Genomic DNA, 13,952 nt, shown 5'->3' on the forward strand with positions numbered 1-13,952 from the left:
TTAACCCACTATGTCTCATCATCCTATATATCGAATGCCTATAAAAACTTACATTGCTCTATTTTATACATATCCTATAAGATTTTATAGGTTTTTATAAGTGTCCAGTATAAATGATGATGGGACATAATGGGTTAAAGCTTATAGTATTGAAGAATATAATGGTTGTTTTTTAAGCCTATGAACTACTCTTTGCTTCAAGGGGTACTAGCAATATTTGAAGTACATCCTCAAACCTTATCATACTATGCCCAATTGTCCAATAATGACACAAGCAGAAAAATATTTGAAGCACAAAGTTGTAATGTTGATGATAAATGTTTAAAACATTAGGAATAAGATTAATGAAGAGCAAAGTAAATCTATAACAAGAAAAGGTAAGGTACATTTATTAAAAATAAAAATAATACACAGTCTCTGAAAACGAACAACAACAAAACACATTCAGAATACAAGGACACCCAATATACACTCAAACAATGCACACATATTAAAAAAAATCAAAGACCCATGAAGTAATTTTTCTAGAACTTTTAAAAGGAAAAAAAAATTGGCTTCCTCCTCCTGCTAGAGATTTGTCTATAAACACACTATGCTAGACCAGCATTCCCTTTCAAATGTTCTGTACGACATGGTGTTGCACAATGTGTGCAATTACTTTGATGAACATTGTTTCTGATAAAATCATAGTTTCTGTATAGATGATCCAGAATATAAATCAGTGGTTCCATTTCATAAAAAATATTCATAAGCTGGAAGACCAGTGACGACCGTTTTCCAAAATCTTCGATTTTAACAAAAGGTACAGACTACTAAATCTAGATGCTTTCACATTATTCTGCATGAGTATCAAGTACTGTATAAAAATTAATGTAAAATCTTAAGTTAGCCAAAACTAGTGTCTCTAAAGGTCAAAGTTCTTCTTTACTTCATGGCTGATAAATCTTTTCTGCCTTTGTCACTAATAATGTTTGTCAAACCAAAGAACTTTGAAAAAAGAATATGTACTGCTGAAGGAAGATAGTACCAAATGTCATACTGAAGTTCAGTCTTAAGACACACACAGTTCCTGTTGGATATTGGACTGTGATAGTTTATTATCTTCAGTCTTTTCATGTCCTGGAGCATGGCAAATAGTCTTCCGCTTAAATAACCGAAGACTCAATCGTAATAATTCATTGTCTACCATTGGATCATTCGTGTAAGCTTGTTTTACAGTACCCTATTTGGAGAAAACAAAAACAAATAATGGGAAAAAAAATGTACATTACTAGTTGATAATAGAAAGGATACATAGGTTAACCTGTACCAAAAATACCAAAGTTATAATATATTTAATTTTGAATGGATATTAAATAACTTTACTGGATTAAAAAGCAAAATTACAAATGTTTCAGACTCAATGAATCCTAGAAAAGAAAAAAAGCTTCAGAGAGCACTTAGTTTTATCTCTTGTTTAATGTAGAAATCCTCAACAGTTCCTTACAAGTAACCAACCAGTTTTTACTCAGTCATTTCTAATGACAGAAAAAGAAAAAATATACACTAAAAATTCTATTATTGAATGGAATTATCTTCTTCATGCAATGAATAAAATCTCTTCTATGAAGTTATACCCTAATTCAATCTTATTTTTATTTGACAAAACTTAAATTCAAAGAAGAGAAGAATTATGGCTTTCTTCCTTTTGTTTTTCTGGGCTCCCGAGCTGAATAATTCTTTAAAAGACAGTTGGTCATGAAATGTATGAGGTACTACCACACTCTAAAATGTATATATTATTGTAACCTAAAGTAACATTAGCATTTTTTAAAGTTATTGTCACAAAATTTTGTTATGTCATCCCTAACTATGTGCATAATGAAATAATGGTAAGATCTAAATACTACCAGCATGCTGCTATTCCTCTTCTTTTCTAGGATCCTCAAATATAAATTATAATGGTTCCTGGCTCACATTTGTATTCCTTGTGTAGGTGTCTGTGTATGTTACTGAGGATTGCCTCGCCTTGTGCATGCTAGGCAAGTGCTCTACCATTGAGCCACATCCTCAGCCCTTTTCTTAAATTTTATGAGGAGACAGGGTCTTGCTAAATTGTTCAGGCTAGCCTTGAACTTGTGATCCTCTTGTCTCAGCCTCCCAAGTAACTGGGATTACAAGCACACACAGTGGCACCTCACACACCTATAATCTTTTTATAAAACATTTTATTTTGTAAGTTGTGATACAGTAAAATTAACCTTTTATGTTAGTTCTACAAGGCTGACGTATGTGGAGTAACCATGATGACAATCAGGATAGAAAAGTTTTCACTCAAACTCCCTCTGTTGCTTGCCCTTTTGTATTCATATACTTTTTTAAAAAATGAATGTTTTTATCATTTATATGTGGTGCAGAGAATTGAGCCTGGTGTGTTACACAAGCTAGGCAAGTGCACTACTGCTAAGCCACAGTCCCAGCCCCATATTCATACACTTTTTCCAGCTCTAACCTCTGACAACCACTGATATATCCTCTATAAACAGCCTTTTCTAGACTATTATATGAATACAGTTTATACCTTTAGAGATTAGCTCCTTTCCTCGGCATAATATCTTTGAGATTCATTCATTTGTTAACCGTATTAATAGTGTGATACTTTTTGGTGACAATTAGTAAACTTATTGTATGAATTATTACATAGTTCATCTATTATCCAGTTGAAAAACACTGGAGTTGGTTTCAGTTTTTAGAGATTATGAATATAGCTGCTATTTACTTTTATGTATAGGTTTTTATATAAAACTAAGTTTTCACCTAAGACAAATACCTAGTGATGGAATTTCTAGGTCATGTATTAAATTTACATTTAAAGATGTTAAACATCTTTTCATGAGCTTAACAGCTCTCCATATGTCCTCTTTGGTGAAATGTCCAATCAAATCCTTTGCCTGTTTTTAAAAACTGGGTTGCTGATTTTTACTGTTAAGTCTTGACAATATCTCTTTTTAATATATTCTGGATACACACCTTTTGTAAGAATGTGTTTTGCAAGAATTTTCTGATTAAGTTTTCTTTTCATTCTCTTTCACAGAACAAGTTTTAAATGTAGAAGAACAATTATCTCAAAATATAAAGTCAATTTTTAAAAATCCAAATTATTTTACTCCTTTCTATTATTATTATTATTATTATTATTATTATTATTATTATTATTATTATTGGTGGTGGTACCACCACCAGGAATTGAACTCAGGGGCACTCAACTACTGAGCCACATCCCCAGCCCTATTTTGTATTTTATTTCGAGACAGGGTCTCATTGAGTTGCTTAGTGCTTTGCTTTTGCTCAGGCTAGCTTTGAACTCTGGATCCTTCTGCTTCAGCCTCCTCAGCTGTTGGAGTTATAGGCATGCACCACCGTACCCAGCTTCCTCCCTACTCTTGTTAGTCAGTCATATTTGTGTGGGTCTACTTCTGGACTCTTGGCTCTGTTCCATTAACCTGAATTTCTATTCTTTTACCAGTACCATACTATCTTAAGTACTGGAGTTTTATTTATTTATTTTTAATTTATTATTTTTAGATATATATGACGGTAGAGTGTATTTTGACATTGTACATACATGGAGAAGTACTATAGTTTTATATAATAAGTCTTGAAAATGAGTAGTTCAAATCCTCTGATTTTATTCTTCTTTGGAAAAATTATTTTGGCTATTAACTTTAACTTCTCATGTAAACTTTAGAATCAGCTTGTCTGCTCTACTTGGATTTTTACTGGAGTTGTGTTAAATCTACAGTTCAATTTGGGTGAGAACAATAATCTTAACAATATTGAGCTTACAATCCATGAACATGATGTTTCTCCAGGTCTTCACTGACTTTTTAAATCAGAGTTTTATAGTTTTTGGAACATAGATCCTGAATGTGTTTTATTATATTTATACCCAAGTAGTTCATTTTTTGAGAGCCATAAAATGAATTGTTTTTAACATTTTGGTGCCTAGGTGTTCAATGCTATAATTGTTTTTGTACAATAAATGACTTTGTTTTCTGTGACATTCTTAAACCTATTTATTGGTTCTAGGATTTTTTTCTGTAAATTCCTTGAAATTTTTTACATAGCTAATCATGTTATATCTACTAATACAAACAGCCTTATTTATTCCTTTCCAATCTGTATGCTCTTTCTTTTTCTTGCCCTATTGAACTGGCTACAATCTTTACCATTAACTATTACGTTAGGTATAGATTTTAGCTACAAATTCAACTTAAAAAGACTACTCTGGTTATCTATTACTTCTTGAGTAACTTTTGGTAGTTTGTGGCCTTATAGAACGCAATCCATTTCTTTTATGCACATTTATGTGCATACATTTAATCATAATTATCACCTAATTATCCTTTTGTCTCAGCCTCCCAAGTAACTGAGATTCATGTAACCATGATGACAATCAGGATAGAAAAGTTTTATCACTCAAACTCCCTCTGCTTGCTCTGTGGGATCTGTAGTGATATCCCTGTTTCCATTTATGATACTAATCATTTGTATTTTCTTTTTTGCCTTGTCAGTCTAGGTAACAAATTAATGTGCTCTCTTTGTATCTTTCACCTATTTCTCCCAGGATACACTATAAATAAGAAGCTTTAAAATTCATTTTTCTAAAAAGAAATGATACCAATATATGGGTCAATAGTTTTTACACTATTTGTCATCTTACAAGAGACTACTACTTACCCTGATAAATGGTCCTGTTATGTATTTTTTTTTCATAATCATAGAACCTAAAGGTTTTTGTTAGCATTTTGAATAAGGCTCTCTAGAACCTGTAATAATTTTTTTTAGCTATCTCTCTTTCTTTTAGCTTTTGTACTGATATTTTTAACACTGAATAATGTGAAAATCTGCAATATCTTCTTTAGATGGATCATTGAAGACATTTATAATGTGCCATTGAAACTTTTTATAATGTGTCAAATGTTAACTGTCTTGTGCCTTATACTGAAGGATTATAAGGTTCTGAACAAAAGTTTTTCATGAGAAATTTGCAGAGGTATTTTTGGTTATTACAATTTTTGACAAGAACCATGGCATGTTAGAAGAACTAACAAATGTTATAAAATACTTTTTATAAAAAGACGGCAGCACATGGAGCACACCTGTAATCCCCGGAGCTAGGGAGGCTAAGGCAGGAGGATTGCAAGTTCAAAGCCAGATTCAGCTACTTAGCAAGGCCTTAAGCAATTCAGCGAGACCCTGTTTCTAAATAAAATATACAAAAAGGGCTGAGGATGTTGCTCAGTGGTTAGGCACCCCTGGATTCAATCCCATGTACCCACCCACCCCGCAAAAAGCAGTAGGATTCTAATGAGATTGTAAACCATACTGTCTTTCTCAATTGACATTCCTTATCTGAACCCAAAAGCAAATGATGTGAAGAATAGTTCTCAATTTAATAGTGAAGATGGTGGTAACTGGTTATCATTTTAGGTGTGTAATATAAAAAGTGATTCATTCCACACATGTTTATGGCATGGGAAGCCTAATTCTCTCAGAGAAATGTTCAGTTGAGAAAGGCTGCAGAGAGAGATGGGCATCCAGGCAAAAGAATAAGGAGACATAAATTGCATTATTTAAGTGGGAGGGGCAACAGAGAATGATTAAAACAATTATCAAAAGTAATTTTGAAGTAACCTTTAAGTGGAGAAGACTTGGTAATTATACAGTCTCAACTTGATTTTTTAAAAGCCTATTATTCTGCATTATCTGTTTTCAGATAATTATCTTGTTTTCATAAATTAGATCATTCCCAAAAAACCTGAGTATTTTTCTTGAATCAAAGAGCCTTTTCTTTAGTAATGGTATACATCCAAGATAATCTGTTTTACCAACAGCACAAAGTTATTAATATTTTTCTAACTTTTTAAGATTAGCTTCTTTATCATACTATTCATGCCTACCACACCCACATCCAAAATAAAACTCCCAGTTTATTATTTATTTATTTGATAAGTGAAAGATTTTATTGGGCCAGTTTATTAACTTTAAAAAGCCCAAGATGTTTTCAATTCCCTTCTATATCTAAACTTACTTTATTTTTCTTACTTTTCAATTCTTAATTCTTCCGAAGCAAATGCTTAAACTTAATAACTTCCATTTATTTCCTTCTCTTCCAACTCGACGATTTCATAGGCACTCTTCCTATAAATATCCTCACCTCTCTTTATCTGGGAATTTTTGTTTTTTGATATTCCATTTGAAAAAATTTCTAATATGTCTGCTTCTCTAACAAAGCTTTTCACTTATGCAAAATATTTATTCAAAGAATATCTTCAACATTTTTATGCATGAAATTTTGAACAACAAATAATTATTTTTCAAAACAACCACTAATCAGTTGTTATTAAAGTAAAAGTACTATACATTTTGGCAGAATTCTTTCTTTACACGTGTAAAAGACTAGGACATCAAACTTATAACAATACTTGAGACTGCATTCTCATTTTAAATTAATCAAATGAAAATTATGACATTTATACTATTTACTTTGTATTTTTTCCAAGGAAATAATAGTACCTTTTCATTTTTAACAAGCTGCTTTCGGATTGCTGAATCCCGTCTGAAGCACAGTGCTTTACAACACGGACCAAGATCACTAAGAAGACTTGCTCTTTCTTCTTTTCGTAGTAATGCAGCCATGTTGAGAGCCCCCAATTCATGCTCAAAAAGATTGTCTGCATCTTTCAATACAAATAAACATGCATTAAATTTTCCTACAGTAGGAAAGTGTTATCATTGGCTTAAGTTTGAGTCTATGACTTATCAAAGTTAGCAACATTGGTGAAAATTATTTTATATCAAAGGCAACATATTCTCTGCAAAGAACCTTCAACATATAGTATGTGGCTGACTTAAACAAAAATAAATATTCTGATAGCTGCTTTAAATCTGCTTAAGATAAAAGCAAACATGGGGAGGAGAATGTAGACACTGATTACTGACTATGACTGAGAAGAAAAGTTCAAGTTCAGAATTACTGAAATAAAACTCAGTATGTTGCCTTCCATCAACTACAACTTAAAATTATAGATTTCAGCACTGTATAGTAGCAAGATTCAAATGTAATAATATTCAAGATGTGACTTCTAAGAAATCAGCTGACAGAAAATGATTAGATGTTAGACTACCTCTAAGTTACTACAAAAACTTGAGACAATGTATTAAATTAGTAAAAAGACAATTTTAAGTCACAACATACAAGGGAGGGAGAAAACACTTAACACTTAACAAAAAGCAGAATCAAGAAAATATTTGATAAAAATTTATTGTATTAAAAGGGAAGTAAAGGAAGACAAAAGGAAGTAAAAATAACAAAACAGAACCAGTCAGTAATCAAAATAAAAGAGTAGCCAAGAATTATTACAAAAGCATTAGGTACTGCCTCTATTCCTAAGACATGATCAAACAGGTTGCTATTAGACTCCACAAAAGAAAGCAGTAAATAGCATTAAGGTAAAACCAAATAGGATAAATTTAATACAGAATGAAAGAAGCTGCATTACACAGTTCATTTGAATTTTCTGAAATGCAAAATATAAGCAATGAAATTAGAAAATTAACAAGAAACTACCTTCATGCAACACAGTTAAGAGATTTGTACCTAGTTGATAGGTATATAAGTATAAATAAATATAAACTAACTCAAAACTGGTTCCCACACTCTGATGTCTACTTGAATCACTTGAGAATTTTTTTTAGTAATATACTTATTAGACCTACAGAATCAGAATCTCCATAGTTGGGCCAAGATACTTTAAGAGAAAAATAAGGGATTCCTCAGATGACTCATTCTCTCTCTCTCTTACACACACACACACACACACACAGTACCCACAGGCATTTGGACATAGACACATACACCACACACACACACACACACACACACACACACACACACACACACACAAATATTCTCCATTCTACTATAATCACAAACAAATGAAATCTGCATTGAGCCCACATTCTTTTTTGAAAACTGCCTAGTGGGACAGATGTTTTTAAAAATTTTTTTGTTGTTGCTAATGGACTATTTATTTATTTATTGTGCCGAAAATTGAACCCAGTGCCTCACACATGGTAGGCAAGTGATCTACCACTGAGCTAAAACCCAGCCCAGTAGGACAGATTTTACTGGCATCGTTGCTATCCTTATTCTGTTTTCAGACAACAAGATGAAAAACACTTTCTTTTACATATGTAAAAGACTAGGAAACCGGTACACTTTTTTGGGGGGGGATTGAATGGAGGGGTGATTATCCACTGAGCCATAGCCTCAGCCCACTTTTAATTTTGAGAAAGAGTCTCTTTAAGTTGCTTAGAGCCTTCTTAGCTAAGTGGCTAAAGCTGGCTTTCCTGTAAACTTCTTTAGAGTATAACATAGCTAAACTTCCAGTCTGTTCATGGTTTTGACAAACTAAACACAGACTAAACTAAAGGTAAAACAAAGGGTGCAAAATAATTGGGAAAGATTAACTGAGAAGAATTTAACCATATTGCAATTAGTAAATCTAGATGAAAGCAAGTTCAATTTTAGCACCCATGTTCAGTTTTCTGCTTTAAACCTAAGTTTGTTTCTGTTTTATCTCAGTTTTTAAAATTATATATGGCATGAAGATATACTCTCTTCAGTGTTGGGGCACTGAAATAGATGAAATGAATACAAACATGGGTATCAATTATTTTGCAAACAGGTACTGGGTATTTTTTATGTGACAGGCATAGGTATATGCAATGCATAAGTAGTATAAAGTAGTATATAAAGAGAAAATTAGACACTGATATGGTAATGAACAAAACTAAGTCACATTCCACATGAAATACACATTCAGCATCCTTTATCAGTTCTCTAGTATCACTGTTAGGGAACAGACAAACATAAATGGTAGGAACACAAGGTTAAGAGAATCATTTTATAAATTGGGACCACTGTTGCTGACCCTTATATGCTTTCTGTTTCACGAAGCAATTTACCTGTAGCCCTGCATGGCCTCAGTGGACAGGCTATGTCACATTCCACAGCAAACTACCTGTTCACTGCAGGAGAAATGCAGAACCAAAATAATGTGGATAAGAGGAATCCATGTTACCCTGAAGGAGACTTTTGTGACCAGATCCTGAAACTCTAGGAGATAAGGATAGCTCCTCCTAACCATAAAATCTGTAAGAATGTATGGTTAAGAATCCAATTAGAACTGCTCAGCATGGGCCAAAGTGACCTAGAGCTGCCATGACAGTGGAGACTTGAAAGTATGATGTCACCCTGCTGTCAGTCAAAAGTTAAGAGGTGGACCTGCGCAAGGCTCTCTGGAAACTTCCCTGGGGTCCCCAACAAAACTGGAGTGCAGGGGGGCTGGGGATGTGGCTCAAGCAGTAACGCGCTTGCCTGGCATGCGTGGGGCGCTGGGTTCGATCCTCAGCACCACATAAAAATAAAATAAAGATATTGTGTCCACCGAAAACTGAAAAATAAATATTAAAAAATTCTCTCTCTCTGTCTCTCTCTTCTATCTTAAAAAAAAAAAAAAAAAACTCGAGTGCAGGAGAGGCACATTGTCCCTCTCTGAGAGGACCCACTCTCTCTCTTAAGAGTGTCCTCTTCTCCTCTTTTCCTGTCAATAAACTTTCCCCCTTTTCCCTTTAGTAAATTCATTCCTATTACTCTAAGCAACATTTCTGAAATCTTTCTGACTAGATCACAAGAGTAGGGGCTTGAAAGTAGGTCTTTACACTGCCTCAGCTTCTCGGAAGGCCTCAGCTCTGTAACACCACCATCACAGCAGCAAAAATTAGGAGAGGTCTGATTGTTAAGCAACAATCAAACCCTCCTCTTACAAACAGTTCATAGTTTCAGGTCTTACTTAAGTCACCATTAAGTAAGCCCTCTAGTAAACTTTGATACAGAAAGTTTATTTTACAACTTTTGCAACTTCTCTGTAGAATTAAATTTTCCTCAAAAAAATTTAAGGAATTTTGACCATGAAGATTAAATTAATGAATATAAATGATTGCTCCAAAAAACAAAAACCAACAAAGAAGTTCCTATAGTGTGAGTACTACATGACAACTAAACAGAATTCTTTTCAACAGCATCCTAATAGTTACAACAGACATTACATAGTTAAAGTAAATGGAATTACCTTTGGGTTTTTCTAAAAGTCTCTGACATGTTTCTTTGACTTTGGTAAAGAGCTCAGAACCTGCCAGCTTTTTAGAAATTCCAACTCTTAGCATAACAGCTCCAGGTGTGAATTTTAAGAGTGCAGCCCCAGGTTCTCGTGGTTCTTTTGGATGTTTTGGCATAAGACCAGACCAATCCACATCTATCACATCTAATGGATCTGTAAAAAAATTAAATAATACTTTTCTTTACATCAAAAAATAAAGAAGCCTTAACTACAGAGAAATAGATTTGGTCCTTGGTAACCATCTATGGATTCAACTAACTATAGATAAAAAAATATATATTTACAGAAAAGTCTGAATTGAACATGTACAGCCTTTTATTTCCTTATAATTATTCCCTATACAATACAGTCTAGCAACAAACTATAACACATTTACATTTTAGTAGGTATCAGAAGTAATCTAGAGATGTTTTAAAGCATAAAGGAGGACGTGGATACGTTACATGCAAATACTGAGCCATTTTATATAAGAGAATTGAGCATCTGCAGATTTTGTGTGCAGCTCATGATGTCAATCTCCTATGGATATGGAGGGATGACTGTATAAATCAAGTAAGCACAGCCTTAACTCATAAATAAATAAAGTCATTTTCTTAAAATTTCAGCTTTCTCATAAAAATGAATATTTAGAATCTTAAAACTCTCCACCAAAAGAAAACAGGTAAGCTAACCCTACAAAATAACTCATTTAAAAATTAAATGAGAGATTACCAATGAAAGAACTCCATTATTTCACTAAGATAAGGCCTGATATTTTGAAACTTGGTACCAGAATCATATCAAGGATTAAATCTAGGAGCATATTTAGTTTGCCTGTATGCACACATACATACATTATAGAGGAAATAATTGATTATGAAATTTCTTTAAGAATCAGACAGTGACTATTATTAACAGTGAGAGTGAATAATCCATCAAGAAGAAAGAGCTGAAGAAATATAATAATGTTCTATTTAGAAATATCTAATACCAACAAATGACAAATATAATAATTATATCTTCCACATTAGTATGAAAATTTGTGAAATACGAGCAGAGAAAAAATAAAAATAAAAATTTTGTACAAACAAACAAAAAAGGTTGGGAGTACTCAGAAACAAATTGATACAACTGAATGATAATGTCAAGGAATGTTGTTTCATGGGATAGTTACTTGAGTAAGCTCTGGCAATGTATAAGTACAATAAATAAAAATAATAATTACCGAATTTAGAAAACTGAAAGAAGTTATAAAAGACTGCTCAAATACCACCTCTGCAAATGATTACCTGGCATCTTCTCTTCATCCTGTTGGTCCTCTCTCTTTTCTGCATCACCTGCCAGAATTTCATCTAGTTCATCATCACTAATTGGCTCATATCCTTCTCCAGCACCAGATCCTAAAGAATGTGCATCATCTAACTTGGATTCATCATCTCCTGCTAATACACAAATTCATTTCATGTTAAAAAAAGTATTTAAGGGAAGGGATGCCTAAATCAAACAAAAATGTAAAGGCTGTACACACTGTAACAATGTGAAAAGCATTTTTTTAAACAGAAAGCTATCTTTTTAAACTAGTCAAACACTTCATAGTTTCAAAAGCAAACTAAAAAATAAAATTGAATTAACTAAATTTATTTTAGTAGTTAAGAACACAAAACGAACAGCAATTATCAGATAAGGTCACAATTAAAATATCAAAAATAAAAAGATACCACTAATACACTAATATTGATTATGTGTATTGTGTTAATTTTTGACAATAAAACTTTCACAATCAGAAAAATCTTCTAACTTCAAAAGACTGTAATAATTTCTTTAGCTGAATAAACTCATTATTAAAAAAAAAAAAACTTGCTTTTTTTTTTTGGTGGGGTAGAACTAGAGATTGAACCACCAGGCACCAGGAGTATTCTGCCTCTGAGCTACATTCCCAACCCTTTTTATTTTGAGACAAGTTCTTACAAAATTGCCCAGGTTGGCCTTGAACTTGAGATCCTCCTGTCTCAGTCTCTTGAGTAGCTGGAGTTACAGGTGTGTGCTACCACATGCCTGGTTCGTTGCAAATTTACTTTAAAAAAGATATTTTAAACTTAAGTCTTAGTTCATGATAGAAAGAACTTTCTAGCAGTGAGGTAAAAATGTGAAGTATCATTAATTCTCTTCCCTATCCCAACATTTTCATCTAATTAATGAATGCAATTTTAGAAGAATGCTATAATATAACTTAAAAATATTTTTGTTGGTATTTCTACTTTTTTCAACTAGTATGTATGCTAAACTTTGTCTCCTGGTGAGTTAGTTAGAAGTTTACTCCCCAAATTACTAAGTATGTCCAATGTTTCTACTGGCAATCTATATACTTTATGGAATCTAAAACCCTTACTTTCGAATGGCAACACTATGGTGCATGGGTATGAATGTGCACCAAATAAAATTTGAGGCTACGAAATGTTTCTAGTCATTCTGATAATTTTTTGTTCTATTAAATTCTATAAAAATTTCCCCATATCCCCACAAATTCATTTCTAAGACAACCCATTTTAATAATTGGTCATATAAATATGTACCTAAACATAAATGTAACAGCATTTTTAAATTTTTAAGCTTATACAACTCATTTTCCTACTTTAAGTGAACACATATATCATACAGCAGATGATTTACCTCTAAATGTCTATGCTGCATTATCTGTAGTTGCAACTAAAAAATGGTAACATTTTAGGAATGAAGGACACTGACACACAAGAGCTATTATAATAATTAGTTCAATATATCCCAAGGTTGGGCCTACATCAGAATCATGGCTCATGATATGATGCTATTTATACTTAAACTTGAGATGAAAACATAATATGAAAAAAACCCAGTAGAAATGTTTAAGTCAAATAGAACAAAAATATGTATAACAGATAGCATATAAGATGTCTAATCTGTTTTTAAAAGTCGTGGATTTTACTATAGGCCAAATGCTGTCACGACAAATTAAAAACAAAAAAAATCATAATCTTAGTGCTTGGAAATAGGAGGTTATGTTAGAACAATGATTCAAAAACTGATACCAGAAATGGAGAGTCTTAGGAAGGCAGAAATTTCAGGAGAATTCTCAGAGGGGCCATTATCCCTATTAACCTAGGCTATAATTCACCAAGAAGTAAGATGTGGGGTATACATGTACAGACACAACACATCTTCATTCATCAGCTATTGATAAAAAGGAGTACAGTACAATGGGGAGAAAAATCATAAAAAAAATTACAATACTGTATGGGGATACTATAAAAGATGTACAAACAAGGTGCTGTTAAGAATGTGAAAGTGCTTTTTGCACAGGTGGCTTCATAGAGAAAATAACTGAGAAAGTCTGAGTAAGGAGGAGATGATGTAAGTGCAAAGGTCTATCCGGAAATGGGAAGAACAGGTACTAAAAAGGGATACAGAAAGGAAAGGCATGAATCAATTTGTCTAGTTTATTGTAGGCAAATATTCTGAGATAGTACATAAGCAGTAATTTTTTTTTATTATTTGTATCTGCCATATGATAGCTTTTGGCCTATAGTTTATAAAAGTAGATCCTTGTATCTCTTAGTTATCTGATTAGATATCTCAGTATGCCATCTGTTTTATATATATATCTCTACCTTTCCCCCAGCTCCAATTTGGCTTGACCAAAACAATTCTACCTCAGATTCTTTTTTTTTTTTTTTTTTGGTACCAAGGATTGAACCCAGGGGCGCTTAACCA

The 13,952-nt window shown here is 32.8% G+C and overlaps 1 protein-coding gene across 6 annotated transcripts in view; it reads right to left on the reverse strand.

Annotated features, from left to right (window-relative positions):
- Positions 1–365: 365 nt before the first annotated feature.
- Positions 366–13,952, reverse strand: part of Zc3h13 (zinc finger CCCH-type containing 13) — an 81,178-nt gene continuing 67,591 nt past the window's right edge. For 4 of the 6 annotated variants that reach the window (XM_071611495.1, XM_071611494.1, XM_071611492.1 and 1 more), the window contains 4 exons: positions 11,495–11,647; positions 10,179–10,379; positions 6,559–6,722; positions 366–1,222 (listed from right to left, as the gene is read on the reverse strand). In XM_071611495.1, the coding sequence (XP_071467596.1) occupies positions 1,052–1,222; positions 6,559–6,722; positions 10,179–10,379; positions 11,495–11,647 (689 nt within the window). In that variant the 3' untranslated portion in view covers positions 366–1,051. The remainder of the gene's footprint in view (positions 1,223–6,558; positions 6,723–10,178; positions 10,380–11,494; positions 11,648–13,952) is intronic. The other 2 variants (XM_071611496.1, XM_071611493.1) reach the window with 1 other exon arrangement.

This window comes from Marmota flaviventris, chromosome 4 (assembly GCF_047511675.1).
Source record: "Marmota flaviventris isolate mMarFla1 chromosome 4, mMarFla1.hap1, whole genome shotgun sequence".
In the NCBI taxonomy this organism is placed as follows: domain Eukaryota; kingdom Metazoa; phylum Chordata; class Mammalia; order Rodentia; family Sciuridae; genus Marmota; species Marmota flaviventris.